Source organism: Narcine bancroftii, chromosome 2 (assembly GCF_036971445.1).
Source record: "Narcine bancroftii isolate sNarBan1 chromosome 2, sNarBan1.hap1, whole genome shotgun sequence".
NCBI classification, from domain to species: domain Eukaryota; kingdom Metazoa; phylum Chordata; class Chondrichthyes; order Torpediniformes; family Narcinidae; genus Narcine; species Narcine bancroftii.
This window is the reverse complement of record NC_091470.1, coordinates 162,795,981-162,818,886: the sequence shown is the minus strand read 5'-3', so window position 1 is coordinate 162,818,886 and position 22,906 is coordinate 162,795,981. Positions and strand designations below refer to the sequence as shown.

The following is a 22,906-nucleotide window of genomic DNA, read 5'->3' as shown; positions in this document are numbered from 1 at the left end:
GTTTCTGAAGCCTTTCCCTCCGTCTCCTGCTTTCCCCCTCGCGAACCGAGCGCAGTCGTTCCGTACGGCAGGTCGGTGACAAGTTCTGCTGCAGATTGCATCGCAATAGCAAAAGATATGACACTTGTTTTCCTCTGGTCAAAGTTCTGCCTTTTGTCATTAAGGCAGGAGGGTGGTGAATCTGGGGAACCTGTGTGATGTGCATTTAAATTCCTTTATATAAAAAAAACTTAAAATCTATCACTTATTAGCTCCAGCCCCTTGACAATAACTGCAGTGCAATGCCCAGCATCTCATTATCTGTGTCAAATGTGTGGATGCAATGGGGAAACAAGTCAGTCGGCCCTTTCAGGTGGCCTGAACACCCCAGTGTCAAGCCGCATAATCTTACCACCCCACTGCGGCTAAAGACATACTCACCTGAATACAGCAGAAGCACCTCTGAGGCCCTGATGCCAACCCTCACCGGGACGGATGATCAGTCCGCCAACACACCTGAATGTGGCTGTCTGGGGGCGGGCTGATGACTACATATCCAACTCCCCACTGCCTGACACCCCCCATTACCCTGCTACCTGACAGACCCCGCCCCACCTGGGAGGGGTGACCGTCAGGGACGTTGGAGCAGGGGCAGCCGGTGGGGGACGTCAGGGGACGGCCGGTGCAGGCTGTCACAGCTCATCTGGTCACTCCTGCACCGGGGCCGCTCTCTGCAACTCAAAATGCGGTATAGGAATGGTGGTCTTCCCTTCCCATCATCACTGAAAGCTTCCACCTGTGTGGTACCACATATATTTATGATGGGTGGCACTGTGGCATCAGTGGCCTCGCCTCCATCAGATCTGGAGGCACTACAAGGCACCTCTAAATATGAATAGGCCCTTTCAGGTGGACCACGCCACGCATTTTAGGGCTGCCACCTGAAAGGTGTGTCCGCAAGGTGTGATCCTGGCGCCACCCTCAGGTGCACCTGAAAGGGCCTTTTAGTCCCACTTTTTACTCAACTAAGTTCCATACTGAAATCCATTTAGGCCTACTTACACCTAACAGAACCTGCAGTCCAGTTAATTTTATCACCTTGTCGGAGGGTTACAGATCAGGTTTAGTCCCTATTCTTGAACTGAAAATTCATTAGGTTCCCAAGTCCAGATCTGCTTCGATCCACATGATTCAAACTACAGTGGATGGTTCATTTGCTCATTAGGGCATGACTCCAGGCCATTCAGCCAATCTTGGTCATTGGTCTTTGAAATAGCCATCAGTTAGCTCTAGTCTCCCGCTCTTTCCTCAAAATTGCAATCCTGACCTTTCAAAAATATGTTCCAGGCCTATCGGAAGTGGCAACTTTGTTTGCATCCAATGACTCAGACAAAAAAAAATGGTGGCCTAGAAACTGGATTCTCCCTGCTCATCGATCATGCCTCAGGCAATCCACTGCAATAGAATCACAGAACAATATAATATAGGAGGTGACTGAGCTCATACTTGCCTGTAGTTTGTTTGAAAGGTATATCCAATAGGTCTCTCTCCACGATTCAACTCCTGCAGCTCTCCAAATATTTTCCTTTTGTGTATTTATCCAATTCTCTTTTTAAAATTATATTAAATCCACACTTTCACCACACTTTTAGGCATTGGATTTTTTTTTATATATCATTGCAACTTGAGTTTTTCTTTTCTCATATTACGCTTGGTTCTTTTGCTAATATCCTTGCCAACTAAAGTTGTTTCCGTTTCCCTACCACTGAAAGGAGTTTCCTCTTTATCAAAGCATTTCATAGTTTTGAATGACTTGTCACATCTTTTCCTTCTGCATGGCGAACAATTCTTAATGTGTCTATTTTTGTCATGTAACTAAAGCCTTTCACTTCTGGTACCATTCCAGTAAATTTACACAAGATCATTTCTTTAGACCTTGATCTCCTTCCCTCATTGTAATGACCAGAATATTCACATGAAGCCAAACCAATGATTTAAACATTTAGCATAATGTCCTTGTCATGTTTCTGCTAATAAATATGTGATAGTCTTAATTAATAGTTCTGATTACCATATTTCCTAATATAGACATTACTGTTACTTCCAGTACATCATTAATCCACTCAGACTGGGCATATGGAATTAGTTTATTTTACAGTTCAATGGTATATATGTGAATAAAAATCACATGGCCATTGTTAGAATTCCATAAAATCCTAACATTGCTGTGCAATGGTAGAACAAAAGTGAAGGGAGTTGAGAACACTTGTCAAAATATTCCTACATACTTGTTTTTCAGTTCAATACTTCAAAAGTACTTCCATTAGTTGAAAAGAGTTTTGCAATGCCTTGAAAATTTCTCTAAAATAAATGGAAGTCTTTCCTTTTTATAACTTCCAGTGGTGGCTGTAGTTTCTCATTAACATATCGCAAATAAGACTCCAAGAAGTTCTGATGTTGGATTAAGGCAAGTTTACTTTGGGTATTCAATGAATATCCTCTATTAAACTTAAATATGATATTGTTTCAATTTTGAATGGTATAAAAATAGCAGAGTTTATTTCCACACTATTGTTTAAAGTTGAACAGTTACAGTCATTAAGTCATCATACAGTAATGGAAAGTGGCCAGTCAGAGGATTTCATCCACACCAACTGAGTGGTCAGTGTATTAATCCCATCACCCAGCATTTGGTCCACAGCCTTCTGTAGCTAAGCAATTCAAATATTCATCTAGTCCAGTGGTATTCAAACTTTTTCTTTTCACTCACATACCACCTCAAGTAATCCCTATGCCATAGGTGCTCTGTGATTAGTTAGGATTATTTAAGGTGGTGTGTGGGTGGAAAGAAAAAGTTTGAAAACCACTGTTTTAATTGTACCTAAATGACTCGTCATGTGCAGTTTCGTAACTCCAAAGGAAATGGGCCAATGACAATTTTTCTCAAGCAAAATATTTCAGTAACAATTGGGTCTAGAGCAGTGATTCTCAACCTTTTCTTCCCACTCACACACCACCTTAAATAATCCCTGACTGATCACAGAGCACCGGTGGCATAGGGATTACTTAAAGTGGGATGTGAGTGGAAAGAAAAAGGTTGAGAATCACTGTTTTAGTCATTTCTAAAATGCTGTCAGCAACCCAGCTTCAACTCCTGCCTTAGGCTAAAGAGGTATTATAGTACACTATATTCATTCAGTTCCATATCACACAAAATCAGTGATAAAGCCACTTGGTGATATTTCATGTTATCGCCATCTCACAATCTCCTGATAAGGGCAATCATGCTATTCTACCTGTCATGAGACACCTTCCTCACAGTATCCATGAACTCAATTGAATTTCACAGTGTTGACAAGGGCATCTATTGGCTTTCTGAAAGAAACTTCAACTTGCTTCCAATCTACTGCCTTTTCCCCCATATTAACATTTACCCACATTCCTTTTAACATGCCGTTATGAATTTTGACCATCATTATTCAACATTCTGCATCAGGAAAACACTTCAGCCCAGCCTCCTCTTTCATTTGTTTGGTGACGAGTTCAAAACTAGATTCTACACAATGTCATATAAATGAAGCAAGGATCCATACTTTCGGAGAAAGGGGGGGGGAGGGGGAGGTTTGAGTTTATGTTCTTCTATTCATGTCAGCAGAGGCATTTTTAAGCATTCCTTCAAATCAAGGAAGGTGTGGATTCTATGTGAAAAGCTGAGCACATGTCACATGCATAAATTTTAAAAGAGGAAGAGAATCAGATGTTTATTTCTTTTTCCATATGGCTTTCCCTCTCCTGTCATCTGCTGAGGATCTCTCGCACAAGCCCTTCTTTCCAAACTCGCCCCAAGCCACTTTGTTACTGAGTTCCTTTTCACTTTTATCTACCTCTTGCCTTCAGCAGTTATCTCCTCCTTCTCTCTCCCACCTTTCTCCTGGCTCCATCTGCCCCCTCATTTTTTCCTTCCTTTTTCCTTTGTCTGCTTCAACATCACTGTCTCCACCTTCCCATCATCATTCACTCCTTTCCATCAATCTATTACCAACTGACCCCTCTTCCTCCCTTTCTTTTCTTTGGCTTGGCTTCGCGGACGAAGAATTATGGAGGGGGTAAATGTCCACGTCAGCTGCAGGCTCGTTTGTGGCTGACAAGTCCGATGCGGGACAGGCAGACACGGTTGCAGCGGTTGCAGGGGAAAATTGGTGGGTTGGGTGTCTTTATATCCTCATCTTGAAGCAGGAATTTTGCCCAAAATTTGACTGTCCATATCCCTCCATGGATACTGCCTGACCTGCTGAGTTCATCCAACAGTTCAGTTTTCCTTTGCTCTGAATTCCTTAGATTTAGTCTCTCGAGTCTTCATCATAACTTTAGCCAATTCACTTTAGTTATTCCTTCTTCTTCTTCAATTGTAAGGCAGATCCTTACTTCCACACTTACATCATCCAACCTAAATGAGAAACTTATCCAAATGCACACTTGGATCTGCCTTTGTTCATTCTTTGCAGATCCCAACTTCTTTCTTCACCTCATCTTAGGTAGCTGACTCAAAGTTTTTTTAAATTTCTGAATGTGTATCATCAAGCTATTGGATGACAGATTGAGAGGAGAGTGGGGGTATTACTGGTGAGACTCCACAAATCCCTACAAATTCTAATGATTATTGCACTGGCTGTATTAGAATGGCGAAGAGAAACTATAAGCGTTCTGTGTTCCTCGCCAGTCTGGGGCATTGATCCCATTTGTGACACTCCTATTGTCATCCAATGCAATTAAGCTAAGTGCACAGCAACATGCCCTGATCTATACAACACCTGGTAGGGAAAATTTACCAGCCATACCATTGAGAATTCTTATTCATATCTACCTGAATAATTATCAATCATAGCAGCAAATTGAACAGTAATTTATACTCACAGTTCCCACTTAAATCTAGATTTCTTACTTCCTGCCCCATATTTCCAATCGCTAATTTGTTAATTAGTTGTACACGTGACACTTTAACACTTCATTAATCATCATCTAGCCATTCTAAACCAAACAACAAAGTATGATTGTTACCCCATAAAAAAACACTCTTAGTTTCCATTTGAGTTTTAACCCTTTGGATTCTGTGTCCCTGACTACCAATAAGTGCATATACTCTCTGTCCCAGTTTTCTGGGACTGGTTTTATACCCAACCATCAGCTGGTGTTTGTACTGTAGTTAACCCAAGGATCAGTCCAGAATATATATTTTCAAATATTAAAAGAGGTTAAAAATAAAATATTTTAAAGTACTACCCACGATGGACTTGGAAATACAGTGAATCCACACTTGTTTAGTATCTGCCTTTGTCTGATAACATAGAGAGTCCTATGTAAAATTGGTTGGTTCAGTTTGTTTCTAGTTCCAAGGCGGTATGAAGATGACCACATTCAACATTAGTTTGATCCACTGGAATAATCTTAATCAGGGTGTTAGAGTGAGTGTGGCACATGGAAAAGGAATGTCACATTGATTGTGAATGGGTTAAAGACATGTTTGGGAGGCTTGATATTGACACAGATACTTAATAAATCCATAATAAAATTGTGTTGTGGAAAAGTTAACAGCTGTGGCTGTCATGTTAAAAATTATTTAATGTCTCACTTGGCATGAATCGACAAAATAGGCAGATCTTGAAAAAGTGTATGTTTGGTTTTGTTGAGACCCTTGAGAATAATCCTCAAAGTCCCATTATTGCTGAAATCTGTACTGTTACATCGTGGAGTGGATTTCAGTCAGAAAGGAGCACGGCAAACTAGCACTTATTAACTTCATTTCTGGCTGCTGTATCTTCTCCGGGGACTAGGGAAGCTCAATACAAGCTAGAGACAGCACGCCACTTTGCTGGTCTTGCTAGGATTTTCTTTCAGTAAGTCATCTAAAGACATGTTTGCTGTCTTTCTAATGGTGAAATCTGTGCCCCTGATCATGCACTGTCAGTCCCAGTGGTGCCTGTTGTTTTGGTAGGGGCTCAGAACATTCAGAGGTAACAGGCACATCTTCTTTATATTACTGCTCTTTTGCTGAAGGGCCTGCTGACAGTGGCATCACAGGAAAATAAATATAGATGAAGCTAATGCAGGAGTGAACATCTGTGATTGAGCTCAAAGGACAAAGTGCAAACAGAGTGAATGTAGTTTCTCATCCCTTTTTAAAGAGCATTATGAGAGATTGCTGCCAAATAACTTATCAACAAGGCACTGTCTCATTTTGCATTTGTCCATCAATATCCTAGGGCTGAAGAAGGAGAAGATCTAGGCAGGGTACAATGCCCCTGATTATTAACCAATGATGCAAGCTGAAAAGTGGGTATTAAGCTGATAGAATGGGCTTCTTGGATGCAGTCTACAATTAAATGGCCAACTGATACAAAACACCTACAACTCCTAATGAAGAATGGCTTGTAGGCATAGAAAATAAATTACTGGTAATGCCCATGAAACAGAAATCAGGAGAAAAACATTGGAGGAAATTATAGTGGCAGGGGGTTAAATTCCACATTGAAAAGGAATACACTCCATCTGTGTAAGGAAAAGTTGTATCATATTCCAATGGTACATTGTTATTAAAAACATTTTTGTGTTTTATTACATGATTGAAACAACCTTTATTTAAAGAGAAAATAGTTTTATTCATAAATTAAGAGTTTATTATTTTGGTTAAATTCACTAGGGCAGAACAGTTAGCTTAGTGGTGAACGCAATCCTATTACAGCGTGAGCAATCGGGAAAAGGGGTTTGAATCCCGCGCTGTCTGTAAGGAGTTTGTATGTTCTCCCCATGTCTGCTTGGGTTTTCCCTGGATGCTCTGGTTTCCTTCCACCCTTCAAAACATACCAGGATCATGGGTCAATTGGGTATAATTGGGTGATAAGGGCTCATGGGCCATAAGGGCCTGTTACTGTAGTATGTCTACTTTTTTTTTAATTAACTCGTGAGGCCAGGGACCAATATTAACAAGAAATAAATTCCCTCTTGGAATAAAGAATACTTTTGTGCTGGAAAATACTTTAATGAAATATTATATGTACTTCCATTTGGCATTAATTCATGTTGGACACCTTCAATTTGTGGAATATAGTTTTAATGTTTAAACACTGTTTAAAGGCTCAGCAGTGTGAGATCTAAGATAAAGTTTCCAATATGAAGCTCTTCAAACTGCTGGATGGGAAAAAACTTTCATTCATTGATTTGGGCCTGCAATGGCCTCAGCTCTGATGGTTAACCAACTGCTCCAATTGGCTTCAGCTGCTCTGGACTTGAAGAAAAAAATCAGCCAGGATTTCCATGGCCCTTGGTGGGAAAAGTAGATGAGGATTTCAGATGAGAATGAGGTTGCCCACTGTTCTTAACAGCCACTTTCCAGGCTTACAAATTATTACTTGTGTGGAATGATGCAAGACCATCTAACTTCTTTGAGTCATCACCCAGAAAGCCCAGAACTTATCAGAAAGAAGGAAAGAAAATATAGGGATTAAAATAAGTCTACTGGCAATGTTCAAAGCAGAAATACAGTCTTAAATCTGGTGTTAAGAAACCTCATTTCTGATGTAATAAGATTACTGTTCAGTGTAATAGCATAGAACTGCATCATATTTGGCTATCATCTCGTGGCTTAATCAGTTTTATGTTCTCACTCACCAAGCTACTGAAATAATGATCTGAAACAGAAGTGATCTTTGTTGGACCATCAATTATTGATCAGTCCACAAGGGCAGTTGCTTTATTTAAGGGGATCGTTTAGACCAGTTTGCTGGAGGCAGAGAACGATAGCGATGTGCAGAAGGAAGAGGACAATTGGGGATAGGAGACATACAGACAATCAAAGCAGCTAGAAAAATCTGCATTGTACTTTCTAAGCAATAAATAGTAACACCAGACAATTAACTTTTAATATTAGGAGCAAGTAAAAGATTTGTGTAGAAAGTGGTGCTACAATATGTCAACTAGCAGCTTGTAAGATTGGTCTAAGGTTCAACTGGTTTAACACTGGCATTAGTGTGATGTGATGAGAGTCTCTAACTTTCAGGAGAATTTTAAAGCCATGGTCATACTAACTCCAAAATTCTTGGTTCCGAGTTGTGTCAACTATGTATCCAAAACCACTTTGCCAGCAATACAAATTTTTAAAAAAGCCATTTGATGGAGGGGGAAAAAAAACCAAATGTTATTTAACATAACTGTAGCAAAACTTTAAAATATCAGAAACAAGAACAAAAAATACTGGAAATACTCAGCAGTTCAGGCAACATGCATGGAGAGGGAGAGAGAGGTAAAGCTTTAAATCAATTATCCTTCATTAGAAGTGGAAACTTGAGAAAACAAGTGCATTTTAAGTCATAGAATGGGTGATGAAAAATAATCTGTTCATTGAGGAGGTTGATGGGTGAAATGTGAGGACTGGGAACTTTGTCCTTGTTTTGGCTGGGAAGAGAGGTGAAGTGAACAAAATCTAGTTATCAACCACAGGAGAGCACAGCCAAGATTAATGAATAAAGGGAACATCTCAGAGGCACTGGCGTGGCATCTATTTATTGGAACAGATATGACAGAGATGGAGAACTTGTGTGAATTTTCTCTCGGGTTCTGGGATCCATGCAGTTCTCAATTTGCTCTTTAAATTAAAATCTAATTAGGCAACTTGCACAAGTACAACTGGTTTGGTTAGAGAACAGAAGCTGGTGGTGTAACATAGATCCGCTTACCTTTTTTTCTGCTCTGTACATCCTCATGTGCCTACGATACAATTGAGTAACCAGTGTCATTTCTTTGACCACAGGAACAAGAGAAGCAGCCTTTGTGTATGCCATCTCATCTGCTGGAGTGGCCTTTGCAGTTACTCGTGCCTGCAGCAGTGGAGAGTTGGAAAAGTGTGGTTGTGATCGCACGGTCCATGGAGTGAGCCCTGATGGTAAATCCAAAGATGTCATTTCATCTGGGGACTGCCTGTATAATGAGAGCTATTGACTGCAGCTGTAAGGATCTGTGTTGTGAATCAGTTGGAGGGGAAGAATTAATTTGTCTTGTCTATTAAACACATTTCACCAATTTCAACCCAGATCAGACTTTTCTCTTTGGAGCATAGAAGGATGAGGTGACTTAATAGATTCTTAAATAAGATAGGTTGCCAGCACTTTATTTTCCCAGGGTGGGAGTTGCAAACACCAGAGGACATCTGTACAAAACAAAGGGAGGAAAGTTTAGGAAAAACAACAGGGGTAGGTTTATTTTTACACTAAGAATTGTGGGTGCCTGGAATGTCTTGCTGGGGTGGTGATGGAGGCTGGAATATCAGGTGAATTTAAGAGACAGGCAAATGGATGAAAGAAAATTAGAGAATTATGAGGTAGGGAGGGTTTAGGTTTTTTTTAGTATGAATATGGAGGTGGGCACCACAACGAGGACTGAAGGCACTGTACTGTTGTGTAATGTTCTGCCCTGGTGCATGTTTCAAATTACCTAGACCCTGAAAAAGCTGGACTGATCTAGCAGCAGGTGTAGGTTTTCTGTTTTTAATTTAAGATTTCCACCATCTGTACTCTTCTGATTTGTGAGGATAATTGGATTTTAATTGAATGACTAATTCAGAAGTCATAGAATGACTCTATGAAGAAAATCACGCACAGTAGGTCCAGTCCTCAACTGGAATGAGGCTAGTTATTGGGGGGGGGGAGGGAGAGAGATGTGGCATGGCATGCAGGGAGGTGGGAGTCTGGAGCAACTAACCATGCTATTCCCGATTTGGCAGAGTGTATACTGCTGATATTTAGTGCCTCAGGTTGAAATCATCCATTTTTCACTGCTAATATTTATCATGGATGAACAAACACCCAAGACCATTCCTTTTCTTGTTTATGTTCATCATTTATGTATTTGTACTAGAAACAGAGAAAAACTGCAAATATATTCCTTACCCTATCTGTTGAAGTATATACTGGAGGTAATTCTCTCTCATTCTAATAGCTCTGTCCCAGAGAAGAAATTTTCTCCCATAGTTCCTCTCCATTTTAGAATATGAGAATTTTTTTTTAAATTTAGAGATACAGCCTGGTAACAAGCCTGGACGCAGACTGGGAGATTGCTTTGTTGAGAACCTTGGCTCTGTCCGCCTCAATAGCGGGGATCTCCTAGTGACCATCCATTTCAATTCCCTGCCCCATTCCCTTGCCAACATGACTGTCCATGGTATCATCCACTGGCAAGCTGAGACCTCCCACAAACTGGAGGAATAGCACCTCGTATTGTGTCTGGACACCTTCTAACCGGATGGCATTAACATTGCCTTCACCCGTCTCCTTTACCTCCCACCCCCACCCCCTCAACTTTCCCCATGACTCTAACCTAACTCTTCATTCAGGAGCCAACCCCCCCACAATCAATTCTCACCTTTCTTCTCTCCTGGCTCCTTATCCATTTCCAATTAACACCCTTTGTACTCCTCCCCCGTCCTGCTTTTTTACTCAAACCTCGAAGAAGGGCTCATACTGATCCATTGATTAAATGTCTTTACATCCTTTGGACAATGTGAGATCTGCTGAGTTCCTACAGCATTTCTGTGTATTTACTACAATCACGGCATCTGCAGACTTTCATGTTTCACTCCTTCCAGCCCATAAGCCCATGCCACACAAATACAGCCAGGTGACCAATTAAACTACTGATCTTGCATGTCTTTGGAATATGGGAAGAAACCAGAGCACCCAAAGGAAACCCATGCAAAAAACAGGGAGAACATACGAATTCCTCACAGACAGTGCTGGATTTGAACCTGGGTCGCTGGTGCTATAATAGTGTTGTGCTGACCATAACACTAACATATAGGAGGCAAGGATATGGAAGAGGAACTAAATGAGTATTTTGCATCAATCTTCATTATGGAAGAAGTGAGCAGCGTGTCAGATGCCAAAGGGTATCAGGGAAGGGAAGTGAGTATGGTGACTATTTCAAGGGAGAAGATGCTCTGAAAGTGGAATGGCCAAGAGCGGATAAGTCTCCTGGACCAGGTAGATTGTACCCTCGGATTTTTGAAAGAAGTAGTGGTAGAGATTGTGGAGGCATTGGTGACAATCTTTCAGAAATTAATAGATTCTGGTATGTTCCCAAAGGACTGTAAAATCGCAAATGTCACCCCATTATTCAAAAAGGGAGGGAGGCAACAGAAAGGAAATAATAGACCAATTGGCCTTACATCAATGGATGGGAAGATAATGGAGTCGATTTTCAAGGATGAGGTTTCAGAGTCCTTGGAGGCACATGACAAGATAGGCCAAAGCCAACATGGTTTCCTTAAGAGAAAATCTTGCTTGACTAACCCATTGGAATTCTTTGAAGAAGTGAAAAGCAGGCTAGATACACATAAGAGCATAAGAAATAGAACCACAAAAAGGCCATTTGGCCTGTCAAATCATTTATTGAATGACAGAGAAAATCATGGCTGATCTGATGATAGACCCATCTCCAGCTACCTGCCTTTTCCCCTACTATGCAAAAATCTGTCCAACCTTGGCTTAAGTATGTTTACTGAGGAAGCTTCTACTTCTTCCATGGGTAGAGAATTCCATAGATTCACTACTCTGGGAAAAGTTCCTCCTCATCTCTGTCCTAGATCTACTATCCTTGTTCTTGTCTGAGTTACTAATGGGGAAAAAAACTTACACACCTCTATCTTATCAATTCCTTTCATTTTTCATTTCTATAAGATCCCCTCTCAGCCTTCTGAATTTCAGAGAGTACAATCTCTCATCTGCAACACCCTCATGTCTGGAATCAATCTAGTGAACCTCCTCTGTACTGCCTCCAAGGCCAGTGTATCCTTCCTCAGGAACGTAGACCAGAACTCCATGCACTACTTCAGATGCAGCCTCACCAGAACCTCTCTGCTCTGTAAATCAATTCCTCCAGCAATGAAAGCATGATAGCCTGCTGCACCTGCCAGCTAACCTTTATCGATTCATGCACTTGCACCCCCGAGTCCTTCTGCACAGTGGCATGCTGCAATTGCTTGACATTTATGTAATACTCTGATCTTCCATTTTTCCTTCCAAATGAATAGCCTTATATTTAACAACATTGTACTCCATTTGCCAGACCCTTGTCCGCTCAATTAACCTACCTATATCTCTCTTTGTATCCTCCACAATTTGCTTTTCCACTCAAATTCAGTGTCATCAGTAAACAGATGCACTATACAGTCCCTTCTTCCAGATCATTAATGTACATTGTGAATGGTTACAGGACCAGTACCAACCTCTGTGGCACACTGCTCACCACTGATTGCCAAGTTGTTTTGATGTAACCACTGAGCTTAAGCCGATGTCTCCTCTGAATGTATCCCATCTCTGCTTGCTATCCATGCTAATATAGCGCCCCAAATCTATGCATCCTTAACTTTATGGATAAGCCTTTTATGTAGCACCTTATCGAAATGCTTCTGGAAATCCAAGTAAATGACATCCACCTGTTCCCCTCTATCTACTGCACTTGATATATCCTCAAAGAATTCAAGCAAGACCTGCCTCGGCTAAATTTCATGTTGTGTCTGCCTGATGGTTCTAATTCGTTCCAGACACTTCTCTGTTCTCCTTTAATGACGGCTTCAAGCATTTTCCCAACTACAAATATTAAACAAACTGGCCTATAGTTACCTGCCTTTTTCCTACATTCTTTTTTGAACAGTGGTGTGACATCCACCATCTTTCAATCCTCCAAGATCTGCCCAAGAATCCAGAGAATTTTGGTCAATTATCACCAAAATGTTAATGATAACTTTTGCCATTTCTTTCAATACTGTGGTATGTGTTCCATCAGGACCAGGGGACTTATTTTTCCTAAAGCCCACAAGATTGCTCAGCACCCCTTCTTTAGAGATCATATTGTACCAGGTCCTCAATTCCTATTGCATGGATAACTTCTGTATCCAGGTCCTCACCTCCCATCGCATGCATCTCTATTCATATAGGAGATGCAGTGGATGTTGTGCATTTGGATTTTTAGAAGGCCTTTGACAAGGTGCCATTCTTGAGGCTACTTAACAAGATAAGAGCCCATGGTATAACAAGAAACATACTAGTGTGGGGAGAGAATTTGCTGATTGGCAGGAAGCAGAGAAACGAACACATGGATCATATTCAGGGTTAGCCGCCAGTTGCTAGTGGTGTTGGGGCCGCTTCTTTTTATGTTGAATATTAAAGATTTGAATTATGGAATGAATGGCATGTGACCAAGTTTGCTATGATACGATGTTAAGTATGAATGAGGGGAGATTTGATAGAGGTTTACAAGATTTTGAGAGCTATGGACAAAGTGGATGTGAAAAGGCTTTTTCCTCTTAGATTGGGGGAGATAACTATGAGAGGTCATAGTTTTAAGATGAAGGGGGAAGTTCTCCACTCAGAGAGTGGTGGGAGTGTGGAATGAGTTGCCATCTGATGTGGTGAATGTGAGCTTGGTCTTAAGTTTTAAGGATAAATTGGATGGGAGAGGCCTAGAGGGTTATGGTACGGAAATAGATCAGTGTGACTATGAAGATGATGGTCGGCATAGTCTGGAAGGGCCAAATGGCTTGTTTTCTATGCTGCAGTGTTCAACGGTTCCAGGTGGAGGAGCAGTTAATGTTGAGGAAACGGGGAGACTACAAGAGGACTTGGATTAGAAAAATGGGCAGAGAAGTGGCAAATGTGGGAACATGTACGGTCATGTACTTGGGTAGAAGAAATGGGGAGAAAAATGAAAATACCTAGATGCAAAGGGGCCTGGGTGTCCACATGCAGGAGAGCCTGAAGGTCAACTTGCAGGTTGTGTCAGTGGTGAAGAAGGCAAATGCAATGCTGGCGTTCATTTCAAGTGGAAGAGAATTCAAGAGGAGGGATGTGATGTTGAAGTTTTATAAGGGTCTGGTGATACCTCTTGGAGTATTGCGAGCACTTTTAGGCTCCTCATTGAGAAAGGATGAGATGATGATGATGGAGAGGATTCAGAGGATGTTCACAAGGATAATGCTGGGAATATGAGGAGCATCTGACATTTCTTGGCTTGTATGCGTTGGAATTTAGGAGAATGAGGGGAGATCACTTTGAAATATTTTGAATATTGAAACATGGACAGAATAGATGTAGAAATGTTGATTCCCATGGTGGGAGTCTTGGATAAGAGGGCATAAATTCAGAATTGAAGGGCGTCTGTTTAGAACAGAGATGTGGAGGATTTTTTTTTTTTAGCCAGGGAGTAGTAACTCTCTGGAATTTGTTGCCTCAGACCAGATCATTGGGTGTATTTAAGGCAGAGATTGATAGGTTCTTGATTAGCCAGAGCATCAAAGGTTATGAGGAGAAGGCCGGGCCAGTGGGGCTAAGTGGGAAAATGGATCAGCATATGATTAAATGGCGGGGCAGACTTGATGGGCTGAATAGCCTATTTCTGTCCCTATATCTTATTGTCGTATGACCTACAACTTGCTGGAACAACTCTTTGGCTACATTTTATAAGATCAGCTTTCTCCCAGAAGTTGTGAACCACCTTAACTTGAAACAACTGTTGAGTCAGTTCACAATGCCTGTTTAAAGAATGAGCAGGCCATTTAATGCAAGTACAAACATCTTGTGGTATTTGTGAAAATGTGTGTTTGATTGCAATCTTTTTTGTATTTAACAATTATCCAAAAATGTGCAATTCTGATAGTTTTTTTTCCAAAGGGTGGTATTAATTTTTTCTGTTTTAATTCAGGACAGCTGCCTGAACTCTGCTGAGAGAGATAGTCAGGCCAGACAGCTACCATAGATGGTGAGGGGTTGGGGTTGGGGGGGGTGGGGGGGGGGAGAAGTAAATGTTTATCAGTTAAAGTCAGGATGAGGAGCATCACATGAATTGTGTGATTAAAACCAGAAGCTGAAGTAAACTGTTTTCTAGGCACTCTATAAATTTACTCAGATGATTAGGCAATTGAAAACATCCTTTCTCAGAAATGGTGAGCTATTTAAGTAGTGAAAGGAACCAGATAAAATGTATTATTATTTTCTGAAGTTGATCAGTGATTTGACTCCCCAGTACAAACGAAAGAAAAGAAGTCTCCATTTTATTTTGTCGTGCACACTATAAATAGAGTGCAGGAACTATTAAGAAACTATCATGAGCGCATTTTGAAATTGACTGGTTTGTTGTTGCTGTGATTGAATTACTTTTATTTGTAAAAGTCCAATATGAACATCTTGGAACAAACAATTTTAACCCTTTCACCCTGCATTAAGAATGAGAGAGGTACAGGAAAGGAATACTGATACTGCAATCCTATTGGCCATCACATTAGCTGATCATGTATCAGATGAAGCAGAGATACGAACTATATGCAGATGGGGACCTAGTTTATATTCTTATGACATCATCAGCATGGATTTGGGAAGCTCTCATTAGACCAAATTAATTTAATCATGGAGTAAATTAGAATGAGCAGGAAATTCATTTTATTTTTATGTGATACTCTTAGTGAATGAGGATGTTCAACGTGAACAAATTCAGTTTGTTTAACTCTCATTGGGGATTGCAAGAGCAGAACTGTGACCATTTAAAAAGCACCTGGAGAGGTAGGTGCTTGTTTAAATCTTGTCAGTGACTGAGTGGACGAGAGGAGCTTTTGAAAAGCACTGGGAGAGATCGGTGTTTGTTTAAATCTCTCTATTGGCTAATTAGATATAGCTAACAAAAGGAAGGGAAGCTGAAGCGGCCAGTGTGTGAGTGGTCCAGTGTAAGAGTGGAAATTTGAGGCTTTGGTAAGCAGAGGCTGAGGTGGGGGGGGGGGGGGGGGGAGAGGTGGGCGCAGGAGTTGAAGCAAGGTAAGGACAGATTTTTCAAACTCTTTCCTCTTTAATAGACAATGGGAATGGCAACCAGGGTCCTATTGAAGAATGTGGATTGTCAGGTAAACAAACAGTATCCATGACTTCTTCATCTGTGAGAAGTGCATCCAGCTACAGATCCTTATAAAGTGTGTTAGGGAAATGGAGTTGGATGATCATTTAGGAAACTGTAGGTGTGATAGATAGGAGTTACAGGGACGCCACTGAACCTAGAAAGCAGGAGGAATGTAGCCAAGTGTCGATCAGGAGAGGGAAAGGGTACAAACAGGCAATGCAGGGTACCCCTGTGGCCATTCCCCTCAGCAACAGTAAACTTTTGGATGCTGCTGAGGGGATGACCTATCTGGGCAAGGCAGTAGCCAGACCAATAGCACTGTGGTCAGTTCTACGCCTCAGATGGGAAGGCTGATGTCAGGTAGAGCGATAGTCCTTGCGGACTTGATAGTCAAGAGAATAGATAAGAGATTTTGTGGCCACAAAGGAGATTCCAGGATAGTGTTGCCTCCTGAGTGTTTGGGTCCAGGGTGTCTCTGAGCCGGTGAAAAATATTCTGAAAGGGGATGGTGAGAAGCCAGCCAATGACAAAAGTAGGAATGAGGAGAGGTCTGGCAAAGTAAGTTTTGGCAGTTAGGAAAGAGGCTGAAGAGCAGATCTTCCAAGGTTGTAATCTCTGGATTATTCTCAGTTCCATGATCTTAGGGAGATCAAAACAGGAAGAAATGCATACAAATGTGTGGCTGGTGGAGGGGGCAGGATTTCAGGTCCTTAGATCATTGGAACCTTTTCTGGGGAAGGGGTTTCTGGGAATGTACGGCTGTTCCTGAACTCAGAGAACCAATATCCTAGCAGGAAAGTTTACTAGTGTGTGTGAGTGTGTGCATGGATTATTTTTGCAGGGGTTGGGAACCAAAATAAAGAGAGGTGGTTGGAGCACAAATATGGACAACTGGTAGGGAGTTTGTGTTGAAGGACAGGCAGAAAGGGCAAAATTGCTGCTGGTGGATGCAGCTTGTTGATGAGTTCATGAGGGGATCTACTGCACTGGATTTGGTGTTGAGTAATGCACCTGAGGTGATTAGAAAGCTGAGAGTAAAGGAAGCAATAGGGAGCAGTGATCAATATGATTGAGTTCAGTTTGAGATTTAACAAGCAGAAACTGAAGTAAGATGTGTTGTTATTTCAGTGCAGTAAAGGGAATTACAGTGGGATGAGAGAGGAACCGGCCAAAGTAGATTGGAAGGGAGCACGAGTCGTCAAGATGGCAGAGCAGCAATAGATGGAATTTCTGCAAGAAATGAGGAAGGTGCAGAATAAATACAGAATAGAGAGGAAATATTTGAATGGAAAAATGTTACAACTGTGACTAATGAGGGAAAACAAAGCCAACGTAAAAGCAAAAGGGAGGGTCCACAAGTAAGTAAAAATTAGAGGGAAGATAGAGGGTTGGAAAAATTTTTTAAACTTGCAGAAGATATCTAAAAAAAACTCATGAGGAAAAAGATGAAATATTAAAGTAGGCTCACAAAAAATATCAAAGCTTCATGCATATGAAGAGTAAAAGACAGGTGAGAGTAGATATAGGGCCACGAGGAAATGCTGGAGAAATAATAATCGGAGACAATGAAATGGTAGAGGAACTAAATGAGTACTTTTCGTTACTGTGGAAGATATTAGCAGTGGGCCAAATGTCAAAGTTATCAGGGAAGGTAAATAAATGCAGTTGCTACTTCAAGCTCAGAGAGCTGAATAGTCTAAGAGTGGATAAGTCTCCCAGACCAGATAGATTGCACTGTCCAGTCTTGAAAGAAGTAGTGATGGAGATTGTGAAGGCATTGGCAATGATCTTTCAGGAATTAAATGGATTCTGGCTTAGTCATGGAGGACAGAAAAATTGCAAATGTCACCCCAGTGTTCAAGAAGGAGGAGATGCAGCAGAAGGGAAATTATCAACCAGTGAGCCTGATGTCAGTAGCTGGGATAATGTTGGAGTTAATTATCAAGGATGAGATTATGGAGTACTTGGAGGTACATATCAAGATAGGCCAAAGCCAGCATGGTTTCTTTACAGGAAAATTTTGCTTGACAAACCTATTGGAATTCTTTGAAGCAATGACAAGCAGGCTAGATAAAGGAGATGCTGTGTATTTAGATTTTCAGAAGGCCTTTGACAAGGTGCTCTACGTGAGGCTACATAAGATAAGAACCCATAGTATAAGAAGAAACATACTAGTGTGGATTGGGTGATCGGCAGGAAGCATAAAGTCAAAATACATGGATCATATTCAGGTTGGCTGCCAGTTGATAGTGGTGTTCCACACTTACCATGTTGTATATTGATGATTTATATAATAGAATGAATGGCTTTGCAGATGATACAAAGGTAGGTGGGGGAGCAGGTAGTGTTGAGGAAAGGAGGTGGCTGCAGAAGGACTTGGGTTCGGTGAATGGTCAGAGAAGTGGAAAATGGAATACAATGTCGGAAAGTGTATGGTCAAGGATTTTTGTTGCATGTTGAGTGGATGGTGAAGAAGACAAATGCAATACCGGCATTCATTTCGAGAGAAATAAAATATAAGAGCAGGGATGTGATGTTGAGGCTTTGGAAGGCACTGGTGAGCCCTCACTTGGAGCATTGTGACCATTGTTGGGCTCTTCATTTAAGAAAGGATGTGCTGACGTTAGCGAGGGTTCAGATGATGTTCACAAGGATGATTCTGGAAATGAAAGGACGAGCTCGTGGGCTTGTGCTCGTTGGAATTTAGGAGAATGAGGGGAGATTTCATTGAAACATTTTAAATATTGAAACACATGGACAGAGTAGTATAAAAAAGGTTGTTTCCCATGGTGGGAGAGACAAGGACAAGAGGGCACAAATTCGGGATTGAAAGGCATCTGCTTAGAACAGAGATGTGGAGGAATTTCTTTAGCGGGAAGGTGGTAAATCTGTGGAATTTGCCACAGACAATTGTGGAGGCCAGGTCATTGGGAGCATTTAAGGCAGAGATTGATAGGTTCTTGATTAGCCAGAGCTTCAAAGGTTATGGGGAGATGGCCGGACTGTGGGGCTGAATGGGAAAATGGATCAGATTATGATTAAATGGTGGGACAGACTTGATGGGCTGAATACCCATTTCTGCTCCTATGTCTTATAGTGTTATGGACCTTTTCTCTTGCTCACAGAGCTCGTAAGAGTTGTCAAACTGCTTCCCTAGCATCAACCTCATCCTGACATTGTTGCCTTGGCTACCTGGAGTTCTTGGATTCTGCTTCCTGTAACGTTGCTACTCTCAATGTAGATCCAGAGAGGCTCCTATTTTACCAGGGTAAAACATCCTGAGTATGAGGTTAAAGCATCCAATGCTCTCCTGTTTTTGGTTTAAATGGAATACTGCCCTGTCTCTCCCCAATCTTTGGAAGTGACATCGGTGTTAGTGGGCACGTCTAGTACTTTGGACACTCGAGCAAATACCAATTACCCTCTAAACTGTAGAATATCACCAATGTATGCCAGGAATTACCTTTTAACCCCAAATCATTAGCGTGTGGGACATTTTGTCACAATAGTGATTTAACAATTAGTTTCTGGCAAAAGAAGGCATATCTGATGATCGAGGATATACCGCTTACATTTTATTCGAGAATGGACAATCAGTTTTTCAAAGTATGCTCCTTGTGGACACTTTGATAAATTTTTAGCAATTTTCTCAAGTGGCTAGTTTTAGTTTATATTTTTGCACTTTTCCAAAAGGGAATGTGCCAAGGATTTCAGAGGATGGCATGAGAGGTTTAAAAATTCAATTGGAGAGAGTGACCTTGATATGCCTAGAAGGGTTTTGGTATATTCATGTGCATCCCATTAAGTACCAATGCTTTCATGAATAGAGAATCTGGGAAATATTGATCACAAAACTCATGTGGAACCATTCAATGATCTGTTCTTCCATTCTTAAGAATGCAGCCCTCCCCCCCCCCCCCCCAACACCACCCCAGACTATGCCCTCTTCACTCTGCTTTCTTTGGCTTGGCTTCGCGGACGAGGATTTATAAATGTCCACGTCAGCTGCAGGCTCGTTTGTGGCTGACAAGTCCAATGCGGGACAGGCAGACACGGTTGCGGCGGTTGCAGGGGAATATTGGTGGGTTGGGGTTGGGTTTTTCCTCCTTTGTCTTTTGTCAGTGAGGTGGGAAAAAGGTACAAGGGCCTGAAAACGTGCACTCTGCGGCACAAGGACAGCTTCTTCCCCTCTGCCATCAGATTCCTAAATGAACAAACACCTTATTTTGTAAGGTGGTTTGTAGTATATAAATGTTTGAACTATTGATGCTGCCTCAAAACAACAAATTTCATGCCATGTTCATGGCAATAAATTCTTCTTTTTTTTACATTCATTATCTGTTTACAATTCTTTATTTGTTTACCTGTATATAATGCGTACAGATTTTGCATAATTGTGTGATGTCATGAATATACTCTGACAATAAATCTGAATCGAAGATATTTCTGTTGAATATTTAAAAATAAACTACAAAATTCAACTTGTATTTTACTTCTGGAGCAGGTTAGTGAAAGAGTCTCTCCGAGATTATGAACAATTAACTTCCACCCAGAAGATTCAACAAACATCATCACTTAATTTGATAAAGAATGTATGGCAGGAACTAGACAGTAATGGAGGTTGTGTATATTAAAATGTTTTCTGACTGGAGCTTGAACTTAGCACTGGAAATCCACTTGGTCTTAAAGCAAATATAACGTTATATGAAGTTTCTTTGTTAATTAAAGTATACAAAACTACAGTTGCTTTGTACCATGCACAAAATGTAAAACTTGAAGAAATACATTTCTTCAACAAGAGTTCTGTTTAAGACATTGCAATTGATTGAATTATTTCATATCCAGTTACAGCTGTGACAAGACATTTGGTTTTCACAGTCAGGATCTTTTATCTTTGTTACCTTCTGGTGCAATTTTGTGTGGAAGTTTCCATTCTTGACACGAAGCATTATCCTCTGATACTCTTTTTCAGGTTCAACAAGGCACTTGATTGGACCATCAGATGAAATTATATGAGTGACCAATATTGCGACCTCTCTTGCTTGGAGGTTTCAGAACTTATGTTTTCTTCCATGATAATTTCACAAACCCCGGAAAGGGTTACATGAAGTGGTCATGTAAAAATAGACACAGTGAAACTGCTTTCTTTTCAAAGAGATAGATGAAGTAGCTCTTCCTTTCCACTGATTTTGTGCATCCCCCATGATAAAGAGAATACAACACAAACAGTACCTCTCTGACCAGAGGCTACTGCATTTCTGCATGGCAATAAATTCTGATTCTAACGTGGAGACATTCATAGTTTGCGTACCAAATATGACTAAAGATAGACTGTAACTTAGATTTTGAATTAGTTTTTGTTCCTTGCTTAATTAACATTGGAAATATCCAGAATGTTCTTCTATGACATAAACAACTCTTATTCCAGTCATTAATATTTCTTCATTACTGTTGTACGTAGGTTTCCAATGGTCTGGCTGTTCAGATAATATTGCCTATGGTGTTGCATTTTCCCAGTCTTTTGTGGATGTAAGGGAAAGAAGCAAAGGTGCTTCTTCCAGCAGGCCATTAATGAATCTACACAACAATGAGGCAGGAAGAAAGGTACGTGATTTATAATTCAAAATCTAACTCTAATGTGAATATCACCATTCTTAAACATGACAACTTTTCTTCAGTTGTCAAGCTGGCTTTTCTGTCACTTTATTCAATCAACTATTCATTTATTACAATAGTTTGATTTTGGAAAAGTATAAATCATTTCAGGATAATTATGGATGGTTAAGGTTGGCTAGTTAATGCTGACTAGTTTTATGTTCACAATTTCAAATAGCTATTGATATAAATAAGGCATTTTGAACATTTTTCCCAGATTCTGACATAATTATTTAATATTGATTAAATTACACAATCTTTGGTCAAGTACTGTACTTGAAATGTTAGCTTGGGGAGCTAGACCTTTTAGAGGAATACTAAATGACATTAGAGATTCTCAGTTTAGCTTTAGTAAATTGTTATTTTTTTCCCCTCCAAAGTCTCGTCTTGCCTGGCTCTTATTATTTCAAAATATCTTTTTCTTGACCATTTTCTTCCTTTCTATGGTCCACAGGTTACTGGGCGTGACGTTTAATAGCCTAGAAATTCCAGTGCAGTTGAGGAATACAGCAGTGATGTTCGTTATGAAGTACTGAATGGGCATTGAACTTGTAGATAAAATTATGCTCTCGAGGATTGAGGCTAGGTCTGAGGATAGGGGAGACGGGGTTGATGCAGTGACCTCAGGCTCGTTTAAGACTTGCATCATCAATCATGTGACTAGCTTGCAGAAGAAGCAGTGTAACTGATCAGCAGTTAGGATCAGAGGCTAGGGTTAGGTGACTAACTGAATGGGCAAGAGTGGCAGGGTGGTGAAGGGGAAGAGGAGAGAATAGAGATGGAAGCTGGATCCTTCACTGGGACTTTGGGAGGGTACCTCAAATACAACAAGAAGAAATTTAGTCTTTTTAAGCAAGGCACTGGTATCCAATTGCACTTGGCCATCAGTTTTCTGATAAAAGTCCACTGTGGAGCTATTTGAAATATTATCATTGATGATTCAAACTCCATTCTCTCCAATAGCCACTCCTACCATAGTCTCCTATATCTCCTATTCATATTTACTCCTTCCCCAAGTCTTTGATTATTCCCTATCTTTCTGAGCTATACCCGTTCATTATAGCACTCTTCATTCCACAACATTCCCTCTCAACTTATTTCCAATTTTTTTTTCTGAATCAATCTCCTTTGTTTGCTGGTCTCCCCCCCCCCCCCCCCCCAAAACTTCCTTCACTTTCCAAGTTTTTCCTCTCTTTCATTAGTACAGTTCACTCATGTTGTGCACAACACAAAAATTGAAATTCAGAGAAAGAGCACAGTAACAGGCTCTTCCAGCCCACGAGCCTGTGACCTCACAAATACAAATCCCTGTATTTTTTGATGGGCGAGAGGAAACTGGAACAAC

At 40.8% G+C, this 22,906-nt stretch overlaps 1 protein-coding gene and 1 long non-coding RNA gene across 10 annotated transcripts in view; one reads left to right on the top strand and one right to left on the bottom strand.

The window, feature by feature from the left end:
- The window catches only part of LOC138754572 (uncharacterized), a 95,612-nt gene that overhangs the window by 47,634 nt on the left and 25,072 nt on the right, over positions 1 to 22,906 (bottom strand). For 2 of the 8 annotated variants that reach the window (XR_011351830.1, XR_011351827.1), the window contains 2 exons: positions 8,709 to 8,908; positions 7,071 to 7,445 (listed from right to left, as the gene is read on the bottom strand). The exons of 5 other annotated variants lie outside the window; for them this stretch is intronic. This is a non-coding gene — a long non-coding RNA (uncharacterized lncRNA). Of the gene's footprint in view, positions 1 to 7,070; positions 7,446 to 8,708; positions 8,909 to 22,906 lie in introns of those variants that run through there. One more of the 8 variants, XR_011351829.1, reaches the window with a different exon arrangement.
- Positions 1 to 22,906, top strand: part of wnt4 (wingless-type MMTV integration site family, member 4) — a 35,913-nt gene that overhangs the window by 8,988 nt on the left and 4,019 nt on the right. For both annotated transcript variants that reach the window (XM_069919011.1, XM_069919010.1), the window contains exons 3-4: positions 8,783 to 8,914; positions 21,368 to 21,510. In XM_069919011.1, coding sequence (XP_069775112.1) covers positions 8,783 to 8,914; positions 21,368 to 21,510 — 275 coding nt within the window. The remainder of the gene's footprint in view (positions 1 to 8,782; positions 8,915 to 21,367; positions 21,511 to 22,906) is intronic.